Source organism: Gadus morhua, chromosome 13, assembly GCF_902167405.1.
Source record: "Gadus morhua chromosome 13, gadMor3.0, whole genome shotgun sequence".
Lineage (NCBI taxonomy): Eukaryota > Metazoa > Chordata > Actinopteri > Gadiformes > Gadidae > Gadus > Gadus morhua.
In genome coordinates, this window is record NC_044060.1 from 848,583 (window position 1) to 872,791 (window position 24,209).

The 24,209-nt window shown below is 48.4% G+C and overlaps 1 protein-coding gene across 4 annotated transcripts in view; it reads left to right on the forward strand.

Annotated features, from left to right (window-relative positions):
• The first annotated feature begins 376 nt into the window (after nt 1–376).
• arhgef10la (Rho guanine nucleotide exchange factor (GEF) 10-like a) overlaps nt 377–24,209 on the forward strand; it is a 134,948-nt gene continuing 111,115 nt past the window's right edge. For 2 of the 4 annotated variants that reach the window (XM_030374954.1, XM_030374957.1), the window contains exons 1-3: nt 377–737; nt 13,907–14,230; nt 15,219–15,246. In XM_030374954.1, coding sequence (XP_030230814.1) covers nt 656–737; nt 13,907–14,230; nt 15,219–15,246 — 434 coding nt within the window. In that variant the 5' untranslated portion in view covers nt 377–655. Of the gene's footprint in view, nt 738–759; nt 912–13,906; nt 14,231–15,218; nt 15,247–24,209 lie in introns of those variants that run through there. The other 2 variants (XM_030374955.1, XM_030374956.1) reach the window with 2 other exon arrangements.

The following is a 24,209-nucleotide window of genomic DNA, read 5'->3' on the forward strand; positions in this document are numbered from 1 at the left end:
TTGTGTGTGTGCCCATAAATCAAATCAAAAACCGCTCTTTCAAACTTCAGCAGAAACAATTAAATCCCCAAAACGGTCGCCAACGGTAAACTTCAACCTCTTTAGACCCACTCTGGGCATCAGTTATTCCCTAATACCTTTAGTCCAGCCTATGTGTCTAAATAGTCTGTCGTGATTGGTGCAAAAACCGGCCAAACGCTTCCCATTGGCCACCCGGTGTACTCTGGCTCTCGGTGATTGGCCGGCTGTGTCTGAGAACCCTTCGTCTCTTTGTGTCGCTGCTGCTGCTGTCTGGGAGCCGCGAGGGGTCTGAGAAAGGGGGAGAGGGCGTGAGGCCACGAACAGACAGAAAGACACCGAAGGGAGAGGGGGGGGACCGACCTAAAGAGAAACGGAGGGGGTGAGAACAAGGCAGAGGGGGGGAGAGAGAGAGCGAGGGAGGGAGAGACTGACAATGCAAAGGGGTGTTAACTCATCTAGGGCAGCCAGTGCACTCGGAGGCGCGAGGGAGAAGTTGTGGGAAAGTAAATAGTGCGCGAGGCAGGAGGATTCCACTCGGGCTCGTGCCACTTGCTGCCCTCGCGCGGGAGAGAGAGAGAGAGACCAGGGATGGGTCCGAGAGACACGGCCGCGTGACTCAAACCGGGAGGTTTATATGGTGAACGCGCCGGGATACGGAGACCCGCGAACAGGAATATTGGCCGAACCTGAAGGAATTACCCGCAAAGCACAAGGAGGTGAGAGGCGCGGATTGTTTTATCGCCCATAGGACTTTCCCCTCTTCCGGTACCCCCCTCCTCTCTCTGTTCTGTCTCCCCCTCCTCTCGCGCTCTCTCCTCCTCTGCATGTCCAGCGGGGCTAGCGTGCTAAAGACGGCCGCGTCGGGCCAGCGGTAACCGGACTACCGAGGGGTGAGTCCGCTTCGTATTCGTCCCTCTGTCCCATCTGATTGCGACATCCTCCCAAGGCTGGGCGAGGATGGGGAGAGGAGAACTAGGGGGGAGAGAGGGAGAGGCTGATGCCAGGGTGGCCTCTCGCTTCAACACACACACCCACACATATACACACACCATCATGCACGGTTTAACCGGGGCCTGGACGTGAGGCGTTGTTATGATAGCGGCGGTTCCTGAGACGGACAGCAGGAAGGATGAAGGAGCACCGGGGACAGGCTATATTTATGACCGACTGTACACACTCCGCCCTGGGAAGACACGGCCCCGTCCACTGCCACCGCTCAGTCATGACGGTCCCTTCCTGGAGTAACAATAGCTTCTCCCGGGTAGGATTTCATGCTGTCTCATCCCTATAGCAGAGAGAATGGACATGGGGAGGGAGGGGGAGGGAGGTGGGGGGGGAGTGGTGGGCTGCAGTCGGAGAGGAGGGGGTAACCGCGAGGGAGCCAGGGGACCCCAGATCATCTTATTTACATTTTGGCCCAGGGGACTCCCCCCTCCCCCCCTCCCCTCCCCTCCCCAATACTCGCCGGATGTCCCAGAGCTTCATTTGAAAGAAACTGTAGAACGCATTGTGTGGCGATTTCTTTTTCTCCCTCTTTACTTTTGTGAGGCTCGGTTCAGAGCGTTCAATAGACATTAACACCCCATGCATGTCCGTAGCTCACAGCGGCGCAGCCCCTGCTCACAAAGACCCCACTATTAATGGAAAAACCCACCACCCGTTTATTTTGACACCCATGAAGTTCGACGTACGAGTCAAACTTTTTGTGTGTCGACAAAAATGGGTGGTGTGTGAATACACGTCTACAGTGTGCATCTAGACTTTAGACGCTCTTTTTCCTGCAGTGGTGCACATGCACAAACATGCAGCAGTAACAGCAGCTTGGCTTTTTTAGGTCAAATTTAAAGTGAGTCATGATATACGAGTCCCAAATCCAGCACGGCTGGGTCCCGGAGGGGCTGTACTTACACATAGCTACATGCTGCAGTCAGAGGGGAATGTTAATCGACTGGCTGGGGTGGAGTTCAGAGGGAATACTGGCTGGTGACAATACTGTTGTGTGTTCCTCAGTTGATGTATCAGGATGTGATTAGTGTGTGTGTGTGTGTGTGTGTGTGTGTGTGTGTGTGTGTGTGTGTGTGTGTGTGTGTGTGTGTGTGTGTGTGTGTGTGTGTGTGTGTGTGTGTGTGTGTGAAAGCGTCTGTGCTCTGACTCTCAGGGGCCTGGTTGTGTATACAGCATGACTTTGATTTGGTGTTCAAAGAGTGTGTTCATAGAGTGCACGTTTACTGTCTCAATGGGTAACGTAAAATATTAACAATATCTTTATGCTTTAAAAATGACTTGTTACCAAACTATCCAAGTTTGATCATATTTCATACAGGCCCATTTCCCCATGTGAGGAACGACAAACATCCTGTTGAGATGTCTAGGTTCATAATGGTTGAGGCTGTCTTGTTTGGTGGCGATACCCAGGCTGATAGTGATCTCTAGGGGACACTGAGGGTACAGAAGGCAGGTTTTAGTGGCCTGTGAATCTGAGGCGTAAGACTAGGTGATGGCAAAGGTTACAGGGCTGTGATTGGAGAAATACAGAACAGAGCGCTGTAAAACACAGCCGACAGGACGACCAAATGGTCTGTCGCCCTGGGTTACAGTTGGAAGCTAGTCCCAAAGCTTTCACTATATCGGTCTGTTGAATCAAACAACACTGCCATATTCCATATCTTGGATCGGAGGAGTCCCACAACCTAGCCGCAATTACTGTAACTGTCGTTTTCTCTTCAGAATAAACCCACCCATCCCCAGAGATACTCCGTCGCCCATGACAACAAGAGTCCAAGGGGGTCATGGGAAATGCAGTTTTTATTTCTGGAAACTCAACTAAAAGTTTTCTTGGTAGAGTTTTCTTTCTCTATTGAAAATATATATTTTTTCCTATTGCACATATGTGCCTAACATTTTTGTGAAAGATAATTTAAACTTGAAGGCATTTGTTTGCACGGGCTTCCTCTACGTGACAGCGCGTACCCTGCCGCTCGGCCCTCCGCCGCTGTACCCTGGGGTATCGCCCGGGCCCTGATGGCAGTGGTCATCTTGGCCTTGCTGTGAACACAGATGGCGGGGGGGGTTCTGTGGCCCTGCTGCCGCTGCCCTGACCTGGACAGATGCGACCGCTGCCTGGACATCTTCATCAACGTCCCCAGCAGCAAGGCGTCACTGCTGCCCTGGAGCGTGCTCAAACGACTAGACGGGCCGCGCAGAGGGCACAGCGAGGGCAGACAGACGCCGGCCGCAGTAAGGCACCCCCTGTGTGTCAGAGTAGTGGAGGGGCTGTGGAGGGATACAGGGGGACGGCTATCGACTGAGTTATCCCCTTGGTGGGTGTGTGTTTGCATAGTAATGAGAAGCACAATCTCACCCTTTTGCAAGATTACTTTAGATTAAACCTTATTGTTGCTGCACACTACAGCACAAGTAGTAGCTAGTGATACGCAGTTAGCGGCCAACCAAGCCAGCATACGCTGAAGATATTACAGGTTTATTAAGATATTTGGTAAGGTTACTATGTTGTCATTTCCCCCTCAACGTTTTCCTACTCCACTGAGCCATGTCTGAAGCTGGTAACCTGAAGGTTGCTGGTTCGATCCCGGCTCCTCCTAGCTGAGTGTCGAGGTGTCCCTGAGCAGTCACTCACCCTGACTGGTCCCGACGAGCTGGCTGTCGCCCTGCGTGGTTGACTACATCGTCAGTGTGTGAATGTGTGATTTGATTGATTGGTTGTAAGTCGCTTTGGATAAAAGCATTTGTCTGTGCGACCGACAAAACTCCAAGGTAAAAGTGTGAACTTCTAGTTTCCCCTGGGACCTACCGGGCTGGTTGTTACCGTGGCCGGCAGCGACCGGCTCCTTGGGACAGCGTCACAGAGGAGAGCGGCGGGGGTTTGGTTGCCACCTTCCGCTATGGGAGGGACCTCGAGCTGGGATGCCATCAAAGATCACCGTGGTGGGAGAACTGCAGTCAGGGCCAGCTGCTGTGCCCTGCCATTGTCTATTGATGCCAGCGTCCTATGGCTGTGAAGTTAGCCTGTGGACAAACGAAGGCCATTGTAAATCATTAGCTGGCAGAACATCGGCTTGGGATCCAGCAGACTCCCGGGGTAAACTCTGCTCGCTATGTGAAGCATTGGATGTTTGCTGTGACTCGATCTGTGGGATCCTTTTGTTTATGTTACGGTCACTGAGACTTTCATTAGCTAGTGTTTAGTGTTTCAAGCCAGCCTTCGTTATAAAGGATCCTCATCCTCATCATCCTCATCGTCATCCGCTTATCCGGGGTCGGGTCGCGGGGGGAGCAGCTCAAGCAAGGGGCCCCAGACTTCCCTTTCCCGGGCCACATTGACCAGCTCTGACGGGGGGATCCCGAGGCGTTCCCAGGCCAGTGTTGAGATATAATCTCTCCACCTAGTCCTGGGTCTTCCCCGAGGTCTCCTCCCCACTGGACGTGCCTGAAACACCTCCCAAGGAAGGCGCCCAGTGGGCATCCTTACCAGATGCCCGAACCACCTCAGCTGACTCCTTTCTAAGTAAAGGAGCAGCGGCTCTAATCCGAGTTCCTCACGGATGGCTGAGCTTCTCACCCTATCCCTAAGGGAGACGCCAGCCACCCTTCTGAGAAAACTCATCTCGGCCGCTTGTACCCGCGATCTCGTCCTTTCGGTCATCACCCAGCCCTCATGACCATAGGTGAGGATAGGAACGAAGATCGACCGGTAGATCGAGAGCTTTGCCTTGCGGCTCAGCTCTCTTTTCGTTACAACGGTGCGGTAAAGCGAACGCAATACCGCCCCCGCTGCTCCGATTCTCCGGCCAATCTCACGCTCCATAGTACCCTCACTCGCGAACAAGACCCCGAGGTACTTGAACTCCTTCACCTGGGCTAAGGACTCATTTCCTACCCGGAGTAAGCAATCCACCGGTTTCCTGCTAAGAGTCATGGCCTCAGATTTAGCGGTGCTGATCCTCATCCCAGCCGCTTCACACTCGGCCGCCAGCCGATCCAGTGAGTGCTGAAGGTCACAGGCCGATGATCCAATGAGGACCACATCATCTGCAAAAAGCAGTGACGAGATCCTCAGACCACCGAACTGCAACCCCTCCCCACCACGACTACGCCTCGATATCCTGTCCATGTATATCACAAACAGGATTGGTGACAAGGCGCAGCCCTGGCGGAGACCAGCACCCACTGAGAACGAAACTGACTGGCTGCCGAGAACACGAACACAGCTCTCGCTTTGGGAGTACAAAGATTGGATGGCCCTGAGGATAGACCCCCTTACCCCATACTCCCGCAGCACCTCCCACAGTTTCTCCCGGGGGACCCGGTCATACGCCTTCTCCAGATCCACAAAACACATGTAGACCGGATGGGCATACTCCCAGGCCCCCTCCAGGATCCTTGCGAGAGTGAAGAGCTGGTCCGTAGTTCCACGTCCGGGGCGAAAACCGCATTGTTCCTCTTCAATCTGAGGTTCGACGATCGGCCGAACCCTCCTTTCCAGCACCTTGGAGTAGACTTTACCAGGGAGGCTGAGAAGTGTGATACCCCGGTAATTGGCACACACTCTCTGGTCCCCCTTTTTGAACAGGGGAACCACCACCCCGGTTTGCCACTCCTTTGGCACTGTACCCGACTCCCACGCGATGTTGAATAGGCGTGTCAACCATGACAGCCCCTCAACACCCAGAGCCTTTAGCATTTCTGGCTGGATCTCATCAATCCCTGGGGCTTTGCCACTGCGGAGATGTTTGACTACCTCAGTGACCTCCACCAGGGAAATTGACGACGAAACACCATCAACCTCGAGCTCTGCCTCCAACATAGAGGGCGTGTTATTCGGATTCAGGAGTTCCTCAAAGTGTTCCTTCCAACGTCCGACGACCTCCTCAGTTGAGGTCAACAGAGTCCCATCCTTACTGTACACAGCTTGGATGGTTCCCCGTTTCCCCCTCCTGAGGTGCCGGATAGTCTTCCAGAAACACTTTGGTGCCGACCGAAAGTCCTTCTCCATGGCCTCTCCGAACTTCTCCCACACCCGCTGCTTAGCCTCCGACACGGCAGCCGCTGCAGCCCTTCGAGCCTGTCGGTACCCTGCAACCGAGTCAGGAGTCCTCCAGGATATCATATCCCGGAAGGCCTCCTTCTTCAGTCGGACGGCTTCCCTGACCACCGGTGTCCACCACGGTGTCCGAGGGTTACCGCCCCTTGAGGAGCCTAAGACCCTGAGGCCACAGCTAGCCACCGCAGCTTCAGCAATGGAGGCTTTGAACACCGCCCACTCCGGCTCAATGCCCCCAACCTCCACAGGAATGCCAGAAAAGCTCCGCCGGAGGTGTGAGTTGAAGATACCTAGGACGGGGGCCTCCTCCAGACGTTCCCAGTTCACCCGCACTACTCGTTTGGGCTTACCAGGTCTATCCGGAAATTTCCCCCATTCCCTGATCCAACTCACAACCAGATGGTGGTCGGTTGACAGTTCCGCCCCTCTCTTTACCCGAGTGTCCAAAACATGCGGCCTCAGGTCAGATGACACGATCACGAAATCGATCATCGATCTTCGGCCTAGGGTACTCTGGTACCAGGTACACTTATGAGCACCCTTATGTTCGAACATGGTGTTTGTTATGGATAATCCATGACTTGCACAGAAGTCCAATAACAAACGACCGCTCGGGTTTAGATCAGGGAGGCCGTTCCTCCCCACCACGCCTCTCCAGGTGTCTCCATCGTTGCCCACGTGGGCGTTGAAGTCTCCCAGCAGAACTACGGAGTCCCCTACTGGAGCCCCATACAGGACTCCATTCAGGGTCTCCAAGAAGGCCGAGTACTCTGAGCTGCTGTTTGGTGCATATGCACAAACAACAGTCAGAGTTTTCCCCCCTACAACCCTTAGGCGCAGGGAGGCGACCCTCTCGTCTACCGGGGTAAACTCCAACACCGCGGCGCTCAGCCGGGGATTTATGAGTATCCCCACACCCGCCCGGCGCCTCACGCCCTCGGCAACTCCGGAGAAGAATAGAGTCCAACCCTTATCCAGGAGTACGGTACCAGAGCTGAGACTGTGCGTGGAGGTAAGCCCCACCAGATCTAACTGATAGCGCTCCACCTCCCTCACAAGCTCCGGTTCCTTTCCCCACAGCGAGGTGACGTTCCACGTCCCCAGAGCCAGCTTCTGCCGCCCGGGTCTGGTCCGTCGAGACCCCTGACCTTCGCTGCCACCCATGTGGCTGCGCACCCGACCCCAACGGGTCTTCCCACAGGTGGTGGGCCCATGGGATGAAGAGAGGGGGGGTGCCACGTAGTTTGTTCGGGCTGTGCCCGACCGGGCTCCGTGGCAAACCCGGCCACCGGTTATAAAGGATGCGTATCCTTAATCATATTGATATCTGTTGTACTGAATGCTACAGCAAACACATGGGCTGTTTCTGCTTTGTTGACACATCATGTTGGATGTTTTGTTGACAGAGAAATGGCCTGTTATCCACCGTTGTTACCTCACCTCTCTACAATGAACAGCTTGTCCTCGTCCAACAGTAGACAGGGGTTTGATCAAGTACAGATATATTCTGAGTTTGGAACAGAGCAGGACTCTGAAGTAACAAGTATTGGATCTTGAGACATGACTATTAAATGGTATATATGGGTATTAATCACTGTACCAAGCTTACGGGTGACTGCATTGCATTGTGGGGTATGTAGTCATCTTGACTCTTGTCTTAATCATCTCTCAGTGCGACTCAGTCTCTTCCCGTCTGCGGTTGAGGTCCCTTCGGGGGTGTGTCGGGTGACTCCCTCGACGCCTTAACGTTAGGGTTAGGGTTATAATCTGTTCTGCTGTGATGCTGCCAGGATGACAGCTCCACCAGAGCTGCTTTCATCTGAACTGAAGCTGTTTCTTATTTACAATCTCGGCACAGTTGATGTCACTGCACCTTGTAGTGAAGGCCGAAAGATATAACGGGAGTCATTGAGCGTGATTTAAAAAAACCAATGACGATGAAGGAACAATGCCAAAAGGCCCAAACAAGGAGAAGCAGTTGATTCCAGAATATGAGAGGAAGACGTTTCGTCTTGGTTTAACTCTGCGTTCCCTCCTCTAGCTGTACGATGCTGGACACTGTGGAGGTCGGTATGTCACACAGACACACAAATAAGAATCAGTGCAGCGGCACAGCTGTGAGTTGGGGATGGCTCAGAGCTGTGTTGAAATGAGTCAGTGTGTACGCCTCAGAACTGGTTCTACGATGACATCATCGCTGTCACTTAGCCTGTGTGTGTGTGTGTGTGTGTGTGTGTGTGTGTGTGTGTGTGTGTGTGTGTGTGTGTGTGTGTGTGTGTGTGTGTGTGTGTGTGTGTGTGTGTGTGTGAATGTGTCCTGGTATCTTTTCGTCCGTCTCTGTGTGTTTGCGGGGAGATTAAACAGCAAACTAAAATAGAAAACAAAGAAGACCCAAGGGCGATTTGGAGTAGCCCTTTTTCTGAATGGAAAATGGGGATAGGGTGAAGAATAGAGGAGGAAACCAAATCTTCCAACCCCACGCCCTGTCCCTGACCTACATAAAGCCCAGCAGACTGCCTCCTAAAGGGGTGCAGGGGGCCAAGCTGGGTTTGGTTATGTTTTTTGGATGCTGTAAGCGTACTGCAGAATGGTGTTGTTGGGGACACGCACGCAAACACACACTCGCACGCACGCACACACACACACAGCAGTGTTATTTCAGTTTTGTTTTGAATAAGGTTCATTGTTTATTGCATTCCCAGATTTATTTCAGTTTCATCTTCAGGGTTTCTTTGTTATATATTATATTATTGTTTATTTTGCCTTTTTTAGTAGGTGTTTCCATTCATGTATTTACTACCGGTAATTCAAACTTATTCAAACTATTGAACCATTATACTCAGATACAATATAATAACAAAACCTGAATTTCTTATATCATGAACACTTTTTGGAATAATAATTACTGCATAGAATTCATATCCTGCCCTATCTTGTATCGTGTAGAAGACATGAACCCAAATACTCAGATACTTTCACTTTGCAACTCGTTTCTCATTTAATAGGGTTAGGGTTAGCTCTGACTCTGACTCTTTCGTTGGACAGGTTTTAACAGGCTGCAACCATTTCCAACAGAGTTAGGAGCGACTTTGTCCTGAGAAAACATCCCAATGTCTAAAGCACATATGAGAAAGGTGTCCATCCTGTTTCTGAGTCCAGGTGACCGCTGTACTCACAACAGGAGCATTTGTTTCACAAATGCTCAGGATTTTCTTGTTTTAAAATGTACGAAAGCAAACTGAAACTATTTGGATTTCTATTTAGTTTCAAAGTCCTGTTCAGTTTCAGTTAACTACAATCACACTGGTGTGAATGTAAGCACACAATCACGCACACGCGTACGTAAAACACCGCAATCACACTGAAGAGTATCTACACGCACACACCCCCGCACACGCAGACACAGACGTGAACAAACCCACAGACACACTCTGCTGAACGGCTGTCATGGGCTGAACAGTAACTTCTCAGCTCCAGTTCCCCGCTCAACGTGACTCGCTCGGCCTTCCCTCCCAGGACCGATGGCGTTGGCTCGGCCGTAGCGATATGACATCATCCGTCTCTTGGAGGATCTGAGGGCTCGGTCCGCTCACTGAGCGATGGATCCTGATTGGTCGACTCAGGAGCTGAGCGTTTTTCCAGATTAGTTATCATGGTTTATAACAATCCATTATGCCCGGCCTGCTGGCTGCCCCGAGCCGGCCCCGAGCCGGCCCCGAGCCGGCCCCGAGCCGGCCCCGAGCCGGCCCCGAGCCGGCCCCGAGCAGGCCCAGAGCCGGCCCCGAGGCAGGCCCTCCTCCATGCAGACGGCCTTCCTGGGAGCCTCCACTGGGCTGTGCCTCCTGCCTGCTGGCCTACGGGCCTACGGGCCTGCCAGCCTCGCTGTGACGGAGGCAGGAACAATGCCTTCGTGATTTGCTCTCCGGCTCTCCCGCCACAGAGCAGGCATTGTGGATTGTAGTGCACCGGGTGGGTGTGTGATAGGGGTGTTGGTGGTGGCGGAGAAACGGGTCTGTTGTCAACTCGTCAGGGGGGGGTCGGTCTGTCCAGCAGGAGGGCGGGAGGGGGTTCCACCCATCTGACAGTGGTAACCCAGAGGCCTGGAAAAAAATAAAATTAATAATAATGAAAAACAAAACAAGAGAAAACCAGAGCAGCTCTAGGGCCCGTTCAAATTGGAGTGACTAGGCTTAGTGACGATGGTTATCCATGCAACAATCAAAAGCATCAGTGCATTCCATCAGCCTTGTTCACATTACAGGTTTATCCGTCAGTGTGATATATGTCCAGCAACTATCCCATGCTTTATCCTTGTTTATAGTATTCAGCTTATTAAGCATGTGTTCATATGAGGCTGTTTTTATCATGGCGTTGGCCCATTCTTTAAACCTGGAGTTGTAGGTGTTTTCCAGTGTTTAAGAATCGTCCTTGCAGCCACTGTAATGCCAACCATGATGACAGAAAACTCTTTACTTGACATGTTAAAGTCTTGGAGAGACTTTTTGCCAAGGTACTCCAAACAAATCTCTAAAAGGGCTGAATAGATGGGCATTACCAACAGTAATACAGTGTGTGATAAGGCGCCAGCTTCTTTCTGACATTTGAGCAGACTCTTTCATTATTGTTCCGCTCGCCCGAGCCGAACTGTTCTGTACTTCAAGTTACGGCCAGCTTTGGAGAAACCAGACAGAGTAAGCTCGGATTTGAACGTTTCCAACTGCGACCATCCCAGCCCTCTTCAGGCCTCCCTCTAAGGCCACTGCGTTGGACACATGCTAGCTTCAGCAGTGGGTCTGTCTGGCCCCGTGGTCCTGGGCAATGAGTGGACACTAGGCAAATGGAGCGCAGGTAGATAGATAGACGGGTAGGGAGATAGATAGACGGGTAGGGAGATAGATAGACAGGTAGGTAGATGGATAGACAGGTAGGTAGATGGATGGTCAGGTAGGTAGATGGATGGTCAGGTAGGTAGGTAGACAGGTAGAAAGAGCAAAAAATAACATGCATCATATTCAGTTTGTACTGGGTTTGACACCCACATGTCCGCAAACTACCTGTAGGCCCGGTACCTGTTGCATCCTTGCTTTCCCCTACCAGCTCCTTAAGGACGTGTTCTCACTCTCAGGTCATTAAGGTAAAGGTGCTAAAGGCCTAAAATACTAAAAGATAATTATCACCCGTTCTCCTTGAGAGGCCCCCTGTTTAGGGCCCCTGTTTAGGGCCCCTGGAAGGACTCCAAAGCCCGTCCACCTCCCCCATTCCTCAGCGCTGGCTCCATCCAGAGCTCTGTGTCCGCAGGGCGGCCGTAAAACAACACGTAATGGGGCTCGGCGGATCCAGCCGACGTCCTAATCACGCTCGCGTCCAGGTGAAGGATAAGAGCCGCTGCTTGAGTGGAGAGGGAGGGAGGGCCCCGACTGGAGAGGCAGGGAGGGCCCCGACTGGAGAGGCAGGGAGGGCGCGCTGCTTTATGAAGCCGCTTCCTCCAGCCTCCTGGAGGGGCGCCGGCATCGGAAGCGTTTGAGCGGCTAATAGAAATGCAAAGCAGATGCTGTACTGTGTGATGGGCGGTTTGGAGCGGCGGCCTCTGTCTGGGCAGGGGGGGGGGGCCCTCTTCCTCGCTCTGAGGGGTGCAGGGGTGGAAGGAGACCGCTCTATAGGAGCTAGTCGTTTATTTTTGCCTACTTTTTTAGCTTTTAGTGTTGTTTCAAAGTTAACTTTTTTCCTCAAGGAGCAATTAAGAGGCCACTCTGAAGGAAGACAACATGTTACATATTAACAACTCACAATAAGTACATGTGTCAGAAGAAAGAGAAACAATATATCGCTTTATATCGGTACAGTAACCATGTCCCAGACACTAACAATCACTAGGTTGACCCATTCCCCGGACCCAACAGCGATAGCCACGATAAGATGCTACATGATGCTAAATACTATTTTTAAGTGCAAGGATGTACAACATACAATAAGTGCGTACATAAAGTTCCAGGACGCGCCACAACATACACATTCAAGTCAATAAAATAGTCAAAAGGCTGACCAGGATAACCCTATGATCATAATGTCCAATGTGTGCCCAGACAAAAGTTCCTAGTTCAATATTATAGGTTTGCTTCAGGTTTTCTGGGGTGCCGGTCAGTACACAGCCTGAAAGCGATAAGAGTGGTAAAGTCAAGTCTAGTCAACAATCAACCCCCACAGAACGAGGTAGAACATCTGCTGCATGTACGGGAATAATGCCATCAATAAAGGTCTTGTTAAACAACTATTGACATTACTTCACTTTGTTTTAGAGGCGTGGGCGATGTCAAACTCTCCCCTGGCCTTTCGTGGCAACGCTTCTCTTTAATTGTGCCGAGACAGAGAAAGCGCGGCTCATTACCGACTGCTCGATCAGCTGTGATCGCCCGCCGACTGCACTTATTTTTCTCGATGAAACGTTGGAGAATATTGAGCGATGAAACGTTAAGGAGATAATTGAGGCCTCTGATGTTGCAGCACATGTTCCCATCAGATTAAACGGGTGTATACATCTTCATTAATCTGCCGCAAAGCCTGCTCAGGCTCGGGCTAACCGTCTCACTTAAAGCCATATGTCTTTCTGTTGTGAGCCAGCATGGTCCCAGCCTCACCATCTCTCTCTCTCTCTCTCTCGCGCTCTCTCTCGCTCTCTCGCGCTCTCTCTCTCTCGCGCTCTCTCTCGCGCTCTCTCTCTCTCTCTCTTGCGCTCTCTCTCGCTCTCTCTCTCTCTCTCTCTCTCGCGCTCTCTCGATCTCTGAATGTGGGAGGGGCTGATGTTTTGCCTACCTTGCACTATTCAGAATTTATTTATTGTAAATATTTCTTATTATATTCATCCTAACAAATTGTATCCTTTGTACTTTTTGCACTGGGGTCAGAGACAAACGCAATTTCCATTTCTATATTTGTCTTGTTTATATTTGGTAATTGACAATAAAGCTGACTTTGACTTTGACTTATAATATCACGTCTCAGTGTCATTCAAGATGTGTTATGTGTGATTCACATGGATCTCTTTTTGTACAGTGGGGCCCAGTAGTTAGCACCACTGCCTCACAACGTACGGTCCTGGCTTCAAGGCTCCCAGAAGGCCTTTCCAGAGTGTGCATGTTCTCCCTGTGTCCCAGACAGTGCTCCATTGTCCCTCCACACCACCAATCAGCCACAACAACCGTCCTGCCCTATCGAGCAGCGAGTCGCTTCCCCGTGTTGTAGCTGTCCTTATATGCTAGTGCCGTGTTACAGGCTTGCTTGTTTTTTTGTAGGCTGGTTCTTATGAAGGCTGGTTCTTTTGGACTAACCCAACTGCTGTGCTTTTTCACGATGCAGTACAACACAGATCTTATACTTAAAGACAGTGTGACTGTGTGTGACTGGGTGATGTTTTGTAAACAGAGATTTGATCTGTTTTTCCTGACCAGAAGAGACGCCACCGTAGCGTTCACCTTCTTTTTCCATCAAGCCCATGCCATCAGTTAAATCACAAGGAGAAAAATGTCGAAGGCAAATGAACTCTCACTAACTCCTAATTTACCTGAATGTTTGAAGGATGTTTATATCTGAACCCAACTTCCTCCCCACTTCCTCCCCCACTAGAGGGAGTACTGTAGGGTAGTCTAGTGGGTAAGGGTGTTTGAATCCCAGACAAATGGTTCTGGGCTCAAACCCAACTCCCACCAACTACCCTTAACTGCCCCTTAATTAAATTCATCTAAAAGGAACAAGTCCCTTTGGATAAATAAAGAGTCCTTTTCATCCCTCGTGGATAATAATGAATCTCATTGGTTCTTTCTTCTCCAGGGATGATGTCCACCGTGGTGCCCCGGCCACCCCAGAAGGAGGACGAGGAGGAAGAGGAGGACGAAGAGCAAGGAGAGCCGTTTGAGTTTGACGACAGCGCCGACGAGAGTGTTCCTGAAGACGCCGTCGTAAAGCCCCCCCCCTCAACAGCTGAGGCCGCCGACTTGACGACCGAAAAGGTCAAGTGTGAAACGCAGTCAGAGGCCCCAACCGAGGGCAGCGCTGATCCTCACTCCCAGCAGCCGGTGTCCACGGCTCCGATGTCTCCCCCTGCTGGCCAGGAGGGGAACTCCTCCTCGGACGCCCCCCCAACCACCAGCACAGGTACGGGGGGCTCGCTGCATCGAGGAAATATATGAAAGATCACGGGTTACAATCACACTATTGCATTGTGGGCAAATAGCTCCAGTGGCAGCCCCTTTGTGTTCAGTCGACGAAGGGTAGCCCGCTCTGTGTTTTAACATGTAAATGTTTGTCCTTGGCACAGAGCTGTATCACTTCCTTATGTCGCCGTGGCAACGCGCTGCGCATGCGGCGGTGGTTTTGCCCGCGGTTTGAGTGTTGCTCAATAGGATTTATTTTCTTTCAGTATGCCCTGGGGCGGCCGAGCTCAGAGAGTTAACTTTCTTGTTAATTGGTTAAAGATGTGTGGATTTAAGCAGGATATATCGACTACCTGACTAATGCAGCCCAAGAGGGTGGTAATTAGCCCCCCCCCCCTCGTCGCTACTTTAATAGGGAATTAATATCTCTTAAGAACTCCTGTTGGATGTAATGGAAGCAACCAGGGGCGCAATTAAAGTGTTCTGCGGTAGTTCTGTGTGGGGTCACGCTCTGAGCACGCTGTTGCGGCGGCGGCGGGGGGGGGGGGGGGGGGGGGGGGTCTTGTCAGAGCAGGACGGCTGTGTTACACAACTGATTGGAATGGGAGGGAGAGACAGACAGAGAGGGCGGGCGGGGGAGGAAGAGGATTCAGGCTACTTCAACAGAGGAAGACATTAGCATGCAGCTGTAGTGGTGGACTTGCTTGATAGAGTGATCGAGCTTAAATAGCCCTAAAGATGGAAATTAATGAACACAATTTTTTAATTTCCCATATAATTCTACTTTGACTAAAACGATGGAATAAGTAAGTGTTTAGTAGCAGCTATTAAGTAACTTTTGATTACCATCATCCTCAACAGTGACACAATTGAATCAGATCATTTGAAGTGTATGTTTCGTTGATTTTGGATGAGTTTGAGTGTGTAAGTGGATGGTGTTTCTGGGTGTAACGCGTTTTGTTCTGTTTATTCTTGTGTTTTGAATGAAGCAGATCAGCATCTGGGAGACTCCAGTCGGTAAGTACCACTTCTGCTTTCTCACATCCTTAAGCTGAGACATTGCTTCACTTAAACGTACGTATGTTATGTATGCTGATCTGTAAAACATATATCACAGAAAATATATGCTCTATACTTTCACTGAACTCGTATATAACTATGCCTGGTCAACCTAGATCACTTTCATCACTTTGTTGTGAATATTTAAATATGATCTTAGTCCATATTGTGCTTAAAATGGAACAATTTCAAACCTCCTGCAATTAATCCACAAACGCATATGATGATTGATTTTTGCTATTATAGATTACTTAATTATCCAAAGCTCTCTTCATGATGTTTTCAACCCAGGTCCTTGGTTGGAGTTTATTTTAATTAAATAAAAAAAAACAAATAAAAACAAATCAAATAAAAACATAAATGTACATTATGTACATCCTTGGCCTCTACAGGGTTCAATACTCACTGGGGGTGAGAGGGTTGCATAGCGGACTGTGTTCCATGAGCCGGGGGGGGGGGTCCGTTATGTGAGGGCGACCCTGTGTCTGGGCCTCGAGGAAGTGTGCTAGAGCACCTCTACCACCAGGGGGCACACCTCCTTCATTCCTGTGGGCTTTCCTGTGCTGAAAACTAGCAAGGTCTGCAGGTGTATGTGTGTGTGTGTGTGTGTGTGTGTGGGGAGGGGGGTACTGTGTTAGTGTGTTTGTGTGTGTGTGTGTGTGTGTGTTTGTGTAGGGAGGGGGGGTACTGTGTGTGTGTGTGTCTGTGGGGGGATACATTGATTTGTGTGTGAATTTGAATGTGTGCATGAACATGAATGCTTGTGTGTGGCACATGAAATGGTGTGCGTGTGTGTGTGTCTGTGTGTGTGTGTGCACATGTGTGTATATGGGTATTTGTGTGCGACGGCACATGGCTTTGAAAGTGTGTATGCATTTGCATGTGTGCGCATGGCGTGTGTGTGCGCACACATGCACGTGTGTCACAGAGGTCTGTCCCTGATTCTCTCTGCCAGCAGGATTCTGCTGAGCGGGGTTTCCACAGTAAATGAAGTCAATACTGCGGCTTTTTAAAGAAGCACTATCAGGAGCGCGCACGTTTCCATCAACGCCGCGTGTCCGCCCGTCAGCACATCTGCTTTTCCTGTCAGCAGCCTGGGAATAATTTGGCTAAAATGACTTTGTGATTGTTACGGCAGGAGCACGGGTTATCTTGACCCTGCCGCGACAGCACTTCACCCGCCCAGGCAGCCAGCTCTCAACCTCTCTATCCTGTGTTCCTCTCTCTCTGCTCAGTGCTTCTGTCTGCTACGTGCTCTCCCTCTATCTGTACTCTGCTCGTGACAACGGTCACCAGAAAACAGCCGGCTCTCTTTGACAGGCGGCTTTCAATAGATGAGTTCACCAGGAGTCTTAGAAAAAACATTTGTGTTTTTTTCCTTCTCTTTCTTCTGCCCTCTGCGGGCAGATGGAGAAGTTGATTGTCGTGACGGACACTCACACATAGAGTGTGTGTGTTTTTGTGTGTGTGTGTGTCCATTCTCATGCATGCATTTACTTCTGGTATGTATGAATGTATGTATGTGTTTGTTTGTTTGTTTATTTTTGTGTGTATTTGTCTGCATGCATTCTTGTATTTATTTTTGTGTGTCTGTCTGTTTGCACACATAAGTATAAGTTTGTATGCGTGTCGATCTGTTTGCATGTGTGTACGTGTGTTTTTATTTATTCATGATCTTGAGGTCAAAATGATTCTATAATATGGCAGCTGCTGCTGTCTGTGCAGCTCGGGAGAATCGACTCTGACCTTGTGTGTCCAGACTGGTCGACAGGGAGGTGAAGAGAGAGAGGGAAGGAGGAGAGAGAGGTACCTGGAAGAGATACAGAAAGAGGAATGAAGAGAGGAGGAGAGAGCGAAGGGGGTACTGAGAGAGATGCAGAGATATGCATGTGAGAGGTAGAGAGAGGCAGGAAGAGGGAGAGAGAGGCCGAGAAAGGGAGTGAGAAGAAGCAGGTTTTGAGGGGTGGAGAGTGGGCGAGTGGTAGATAGTGAGATGTAAGAGTTAGGGAGAGGTGTGCAGAGGGGGAGAGAGAGGGCGAGAAAGGGAGAGGGAGAGAGAAGACGGGGATAAATAGAAGTAGATGAAGAGGAAGAGGACCGTGATTGCATGAGGTCTGTGGCTGTGTGTGGGCTCGGGTGATGTCATCAGCTCTGAGTGGTGAGTCGTCTCCTCCTCTCCTCCTCTCTCCTCCTCCTCCTCTCCTCCTCACCTCCTCTCCTCTCCTCTCCCTGTATCTGACCTGTGAGGAGAAGTACCCCCCTCCCTGAGCACTGCTTTGATTCCACACAGATATTTATGAATAAATAAATACATATATTCCTTTGGGTGGAGGATTTAATCCAAAGCATCGTACTGTACTGAGTGGATACACTCCGGGAGACCCCAGGGGGATTGGACCCTTAGCAGGGGCGCAGCTGCCTACTTTCTGGGGGGTATGCAGACACATAGCAGGCGCCCCCCCCCCCCCCCCCCCTCTTTGATCTGGGCACAAATTTGACCTAAAACACACTCTGATATTGAATCAAAAAATTCATTTTGAGTGCACCAGGACAGATATCCTGTGTTTTCTTTAGAGGCAGCCTTTCTAAGATGCTCTGCCAGTGTAACATCATACCGTGCTATAAGAGATCAAGGATACCCAGAAAATTTCCATTTCTAGGATTTCCTATCTGTGCATTTTGTCCCTGTGAAAAAGAGTTTCCTCGACGCACAATGTTGTTGGTAAAAACATATTTTTACTTAAAAACAGTCGAGTCACTTGCACAACTCAAGCCGCCCTCCAGTCTAGAACTCTGGCCCTCTTAAGGAGCACCAGAAAGGGTGTGGCTCAATTAATCTATGAGCCACAGCTGCAGACTATTACAGGGCTAACAGCCAGACAGGAACACGTGAATCTTCTAAAACATGTTAACACAGTGAAGATGCCATTCACATCTTCACAGTCCCCCTCAGTGGCAGGTTTCTTTCTGCAAGGAAGAGTATGCAGTCGATCACTCGACAGGCTCTCTGCAATTCGCTATCAATAGTTTTACCTAGGCATAAGCGGGGTGCCAATTCTTTCCACATCAGATAAGCATTTATGTGGTAAACACTTGTTTCATGGTGCTTCAGTATCTTTGAAAGACACTGCCAGTTATTATACCCCACCACTCTAGTTTCACCAAAAAGCTTACATGCAAAACAATAGACTCTGTTAGAACTGTTGGAGTACAATAACCAATAGGGGTGGGAAAAATAATCGATTCTTCGATGCATCGTAATACTGTGTAGAACGATTCAGTCTCGATTCAGATACGATAATAATCTTTTTTTTTTTTTTTTTGATTATTAATTTATTTAATGTTGGATTATTAACGGAGTTATAAAGTATCAACTCTATAACTCCGTTTTTACTGGGTCTATTGACATAAAACAAAGACTTGCATAGAGATTAAAGTAAAACAAAATAACCACAAACAAGTTCCTTTATTTTTCTTCTTATGATCCGTTATATTGTAGGCTCCATTCTGATCAGTACACAGTTGCAAGACAACAGTAACCTGTTGTTTTACTAGTAGTAGATTTAGCTAACCTGTATATTTACAAGCCTCCTCTTGATACACTGACATAAAAACGACCTTCCCAATCTTTCTTTTTCTATGTTGTGACCCCGAGGGCTTTCTTCTCTGCCTCTCCATATTGAGCTACGTGTCATCAGATGACAATACGGTTCAAATGAAGACCCTCTGGCGCTCGCCTCCAGGGCGTAGTCGAGGGGGCGGCCACTGGAGCGCCGTGTGGAGAGGAGGGGGGGAGGGAGGCGAAGGAGCGGGGGGGGCGCCTTATCAGTGACGTTCCTCTGTTATTGATCATCATATCATGTACACAAACGCTGTTAAATACAGAAAATGCCGACTCAAATAATTTTACTTCCATCGCTTCGGCGCCCCCTCTGGTTCGGCGCCCCTATGCGCTGCGTATAGTGCATACCCACTTTTTGCGCCACTGAGTGCATATCCACTTTTTGCGCCACTGGTTGAAGGTGATATTTCTGTTTGAGTCTCCCCATATGTTTTCAATTCGTTGTTTTCACCTGCAGTGCACGTGTTCGCCACATGGGGCACCGCTTCACTTGACCCAAGATGGCAGCAATTAGTACTGTTCCAGAGAAATTGGTCTCATGTATCTATAAAAGACACATTTCTCTGTGCAAATGGAAATATATATATATATATATGTATGTATGTATGTATGTACAGTGTTTCCCACAGAAATTTTGGAGACTATGGGGGGGGGGGGGGGGTATGGAGCGATTGTTGACGGGGGGGGGGGTATGGAGCGATTGTTGACGGGGGGGGGGGTGGTATGGAGCGATTGTTGGGGGGGGGGGGGGGGTTGGTGGTATGTGGCGATTTTTTTTTCCCAATGAGAGCGACACGAACTTCGTCTGAGCAAAAAAAAAATATTTAAAAAAATATATATATATTATAATAATAATAATAATAATTCATGTGCACGCAGAGACTATGGCGGCCGAAATTAGACTATGGCGGGGCGCCATAGTCTCGTCAATGTGTGGGAAACACTGATGTATGTAAAGTGTGTACTGTATGTATGTGTATGTATATGTATGTATGTATGTATGTATGTATGTAGTGTATGTATGTATGTACAGTGTTTCCCCTAGGATGGAGTTGCAGCAGCGGAGGTGAAATGTTATGTTTTTCGCGCACAATTTTTTTTGTGTGCTTGCAAAGCGCACCCTGCCGGGAGGTTTCTATGTGTCTACTGGCAACATACATACATTACATTTGTGCACATTAATGAGCAAGGGAAATAAGGAGAGATTGAACATATTACAAGTATAATCGTTGAAAACATTATTAACATTTATTTAACAAAAAATATTTATATCAACAACAACCACCCTATACATTAAAATCCAATAACAAAATTGAGGTATATTAAAGGACTTTTGTGGAAGTTTCACTCAAAAATTAACATATTTTCCTGAATATGTTACTGAAACACATTGGTACAACATGATGTCGCCTCACTTTCATGGACCCATACAATTTATAAATTGTATCAACATACATTTTTTATAAAACTTCTGATGCAAAAAAATCAACAAGTATAACATGTACTAGTCGAATACTATGAGAAACAGACCACTATTTCGGGAGCACTAAACTATGTTGTCTCACCTTCAGGGACCCATACATTTTTATAAAACTTCTGATGCCAAAAAATCTTGTTGTTCTGAAGCAAAAAAAAAGGGTGCTAATTTTCAGTTTAAAAATAACTGCTGGCATTATTTTATCAGCTGAGGGCGTTTTCATTGCCATAACAACGTGAGCTAATCAACAAGTACAACATTTTCTAGACCAGTGGTTCTCAATCATTTTTCTTTCATCCCCCCCCCCCTAGGAGACAGACATTTTATCTCGCCCTCCCTGAATTGAAATAGCCTACTATTGAGAACCTGCTAATATTTATTTATTTAGATTAATAAAATTAACGGAGACAACATCTGCAACAACTTAAAACTATTTCCAACTTCAGTTTATTAACTCAATTTTTAACATTTAAACAAGACTGCTCAGTCTGTGTGAATCTCAAAACAGAGAAACAAGAGCAAATGATTCACTGGGGTTTGCATTTAATTATAATATTTTAAAAAAAGTAAACGTTGGTCACGTACCGCCGCTGCTAGGTGCATATAGGGGAAACACTGATGTATATAGTGTATGTATGTATGTATGGATATATATATATATATATACATACGTACGTATGTACGTACCAAGCCTTAACCGTAGCGAGATATACCAGCATCCAATGCGGAAGTGACAAACATTGCAGTAGCACCGGGTGGCCACTATGAGGTGGTACCAAAAGGGAGCAATTCTTCGTTGACTCACATGTTAAACAGGCTGTTTTCACTGTCTTTTTAAACCCATTTACAGCCTGGTCCAAAAAATCATTCTAGTCAGTATGTTTAGTTCATATCTCCATGACAACACTGAGGGGGGTGATTTTTTTTTTTGCAGGCTAGTTTTTATTTTATTGGAGGTTCAAATCTATGAATAATTAGGGGAGCGGCCTCTTGAGTGACAGATAGCTGCTGACCCTCACCTCGACTTGGAGGCTAGCTTTCAGGATTAGCATGCTATCTCCGTCATCTTGACCTCGACTGCGTTCATTCATATTGTTCATTCAGGTGCCAAGATGCCTTGCTCTGCGGTCAACTGTACCAACCGATCGTTAACAAACTAATGATCTACGAGTTAATAGTCAATGCCCTTTTTCTGTTGGAGGAAATGAGGCGGAGTCAATCTAAGACAAGATGGCGACGCTCATAAGCCAAGAGAATTGGATGCAGTTGGAATAACTGAGGTCTGCCCAGATGCTACATCCATTTAATATACTATCTATGGTACGTACGTGTGTACGTACATGCATATATATACTACCCGGAAGTAGATTAACACAATTATTTGAAGCTCATGCTTAACATACATGAATATATATTATTATTCTTTGGTTCATGAATAAATCAACCTTTAAGTTACAACATTGTTATTATTTTATATTACTGTGTTCATAAATTATGTTTGCTTTTAACCCTTTCTGCCATTGGTATTCTTCCTGAGCGATAGTGGTAGTGTTGGGACACTGGTTCATAATGATTATAGAATGTGTCACATTAAACTTCTTTGAGTGGAATGGGAACTAGCTGGAGTGGCTCTCTGTAATATGTCTGTTGCTCTTCTTGCAAAGTGAAGTTTGAGCAAGGCAATAACTAACCTGTTTGTGGTTCCTCTTACCTGGCCCATGCTTTGAATGCACGCACATCACATTTTAATCTTGTATTGAATTGCATTTGGATTCAGTTGACAGCAACACGTTCCTTCAAAATAAAGTCAATATTCTGTGCCATAACCAAGACCAAATCATATATTTACGACTCCTTTGATAATGTTTTCCCTTTGGGGAGGAATGAAGTATTTTATCTTATCTCATACCCAGTCCGACCAGACGGGGACAGTTCTCCACATACTAAACAGAGAAATTCTCTTAAAAATAAAAGTCTGCCCCCCTTATTAAGCTTTCATGAAACTTTTCCGACACCAACTGAATCTCAAAAACTGAGTTTGACCTAAATGTGTAGGCTCGTTCCCCCCTCCCCGCCCCCTGCCTGCCTCCCTGTTGCCGTGTTTACCTGGGCCTCTGATAACTGAGATAACGGCAGTTACACGTTGTTCATGTATAACCCGCAGCGTTTCCATGGCAACAAGGAGACCGTTAAGAAGTGAGTGGTTTGGATCAGGTTTTTTGATTTGTTGGGATGGGTTTAAAACTGGGCTGAAAAACTGATATTTACTTTTCATCCTTGGAAACATTTATAACTAAAAACACTTATGTGGTGGGGACCCTTAGGCCGCTCTCTGTTTTGCATTCCAATGTCTCTTCCTTCTGGAGGAATCCTCCCCAGGATTTGGGGACGTCTTTCCTCAGCGTTTAGAGGTCTTAAAAGGGTCGGGTTGTGTTGTTAAACGTGGGCCTGTGAACCCCTTTGAGGCCGTCACTGCGATCAAGGGCTTGACCAGCCGGATTGGATTGAAGTGGACCTTGCAGCTATGCATAGCCTCTTGACAACAGGGGCCCTGCAGTGACCCTGTTCCAGATCTCAGATGAGCCCCCAGTCCTCCCACGTGAGGGCCCGTCCCGACAGGCTGTTGAACTCGGAGAAGGAGTCATCAGCACAGGGGCAGGAATGTGTGTTTGGGCGCTGTCTTTAATTAGTGTTGATGGGCCCCCCCTTCACTGAATGCTCTGACGCAGTGTTTGGGGATGTGGGGGGGGTCAGCCGCTGGGGGCTATGTACAGCCTTCTAAGGAGCGCTGCTTCTTGGCAGTCGGTTCCTGTCCCTGTGATAGGGAGATGGGCCAGCAGCCTGCCTCCACTTTGAATAATGTGTGATTATTCTTATGCTGGAAAAGTAAGATAAATAGGAATTATGTTGGTCATTATGGTGCACATTAAGCCTTCAGCGGAGTGGAGCTGCTTCCAGGTAAAGGTTACAGTTGTTGGGAAACTGTGGTTGTAACTTTTATTGCAACTGCAGAAAATGATGAAAATTATTTTATTATGTTATTGTGTTGTTTAGTTTTTATGGGGGTTCAAACCTGAAATACATTTCCCAGTAGTAAAAGACAAAGGCAAAGGGAGAGATCTTTTTGTAGACCGATAAATCACAATTTTAGAGGATGTTGATTTTTGTTGCTTTACTTAAAACTTAAGTAGAGACGGGTCCCAATGCAATAAATCAATATCCCCTTCAATTAGCAAGCAGGACAGTCTAGTAATTAGGAGGTTTGACACCCTGCTCAGTATTTGACTGTGGGCGTCCTTGACGAAGATACCCTGAATCCTCCCTGCTTCCTGACGACAGTCAGAGGCCTAGGAGGAGACCTGCAGAACAGTACTAGTCAAAGGCCTAGGAGGAGACCGTGAGAACGGTTCTAGTCAAAGGCCTAGGAGGAGACCTGCAGAACAGTACTAGTCAAAGGCCTAGGAGGAGACCGTGAGAACGGTTCTAGTCAAAGGCCTAGGAGGAGACCTGCAGAACAGTACTAGTCAAAGGCCTAGGAGGAGACCTGCAGAACAGTACTAGTCAAAGGCCTAGGAGGAGACCTGCAGAACAGTACTAGTCAAAGGCCTAGGAGGAGACCTGGAGAACAGTACTAGTCAAAGGCCTAGGAGCAGACCTGCAGAACGGTTCTAGTCAAAGGCCTAGGAGGAGACCTGGAGAACGGTTCTAGTCAAAGGCCTAGGAGGAGACCTGGAGAACGCCACGGTTCCACTAACGGACAGAAGCCATAAATAAAGGTCCCCCTGCTGTGAGCCCCTCCGACCGAAAGAGGTCCGGTCGAGC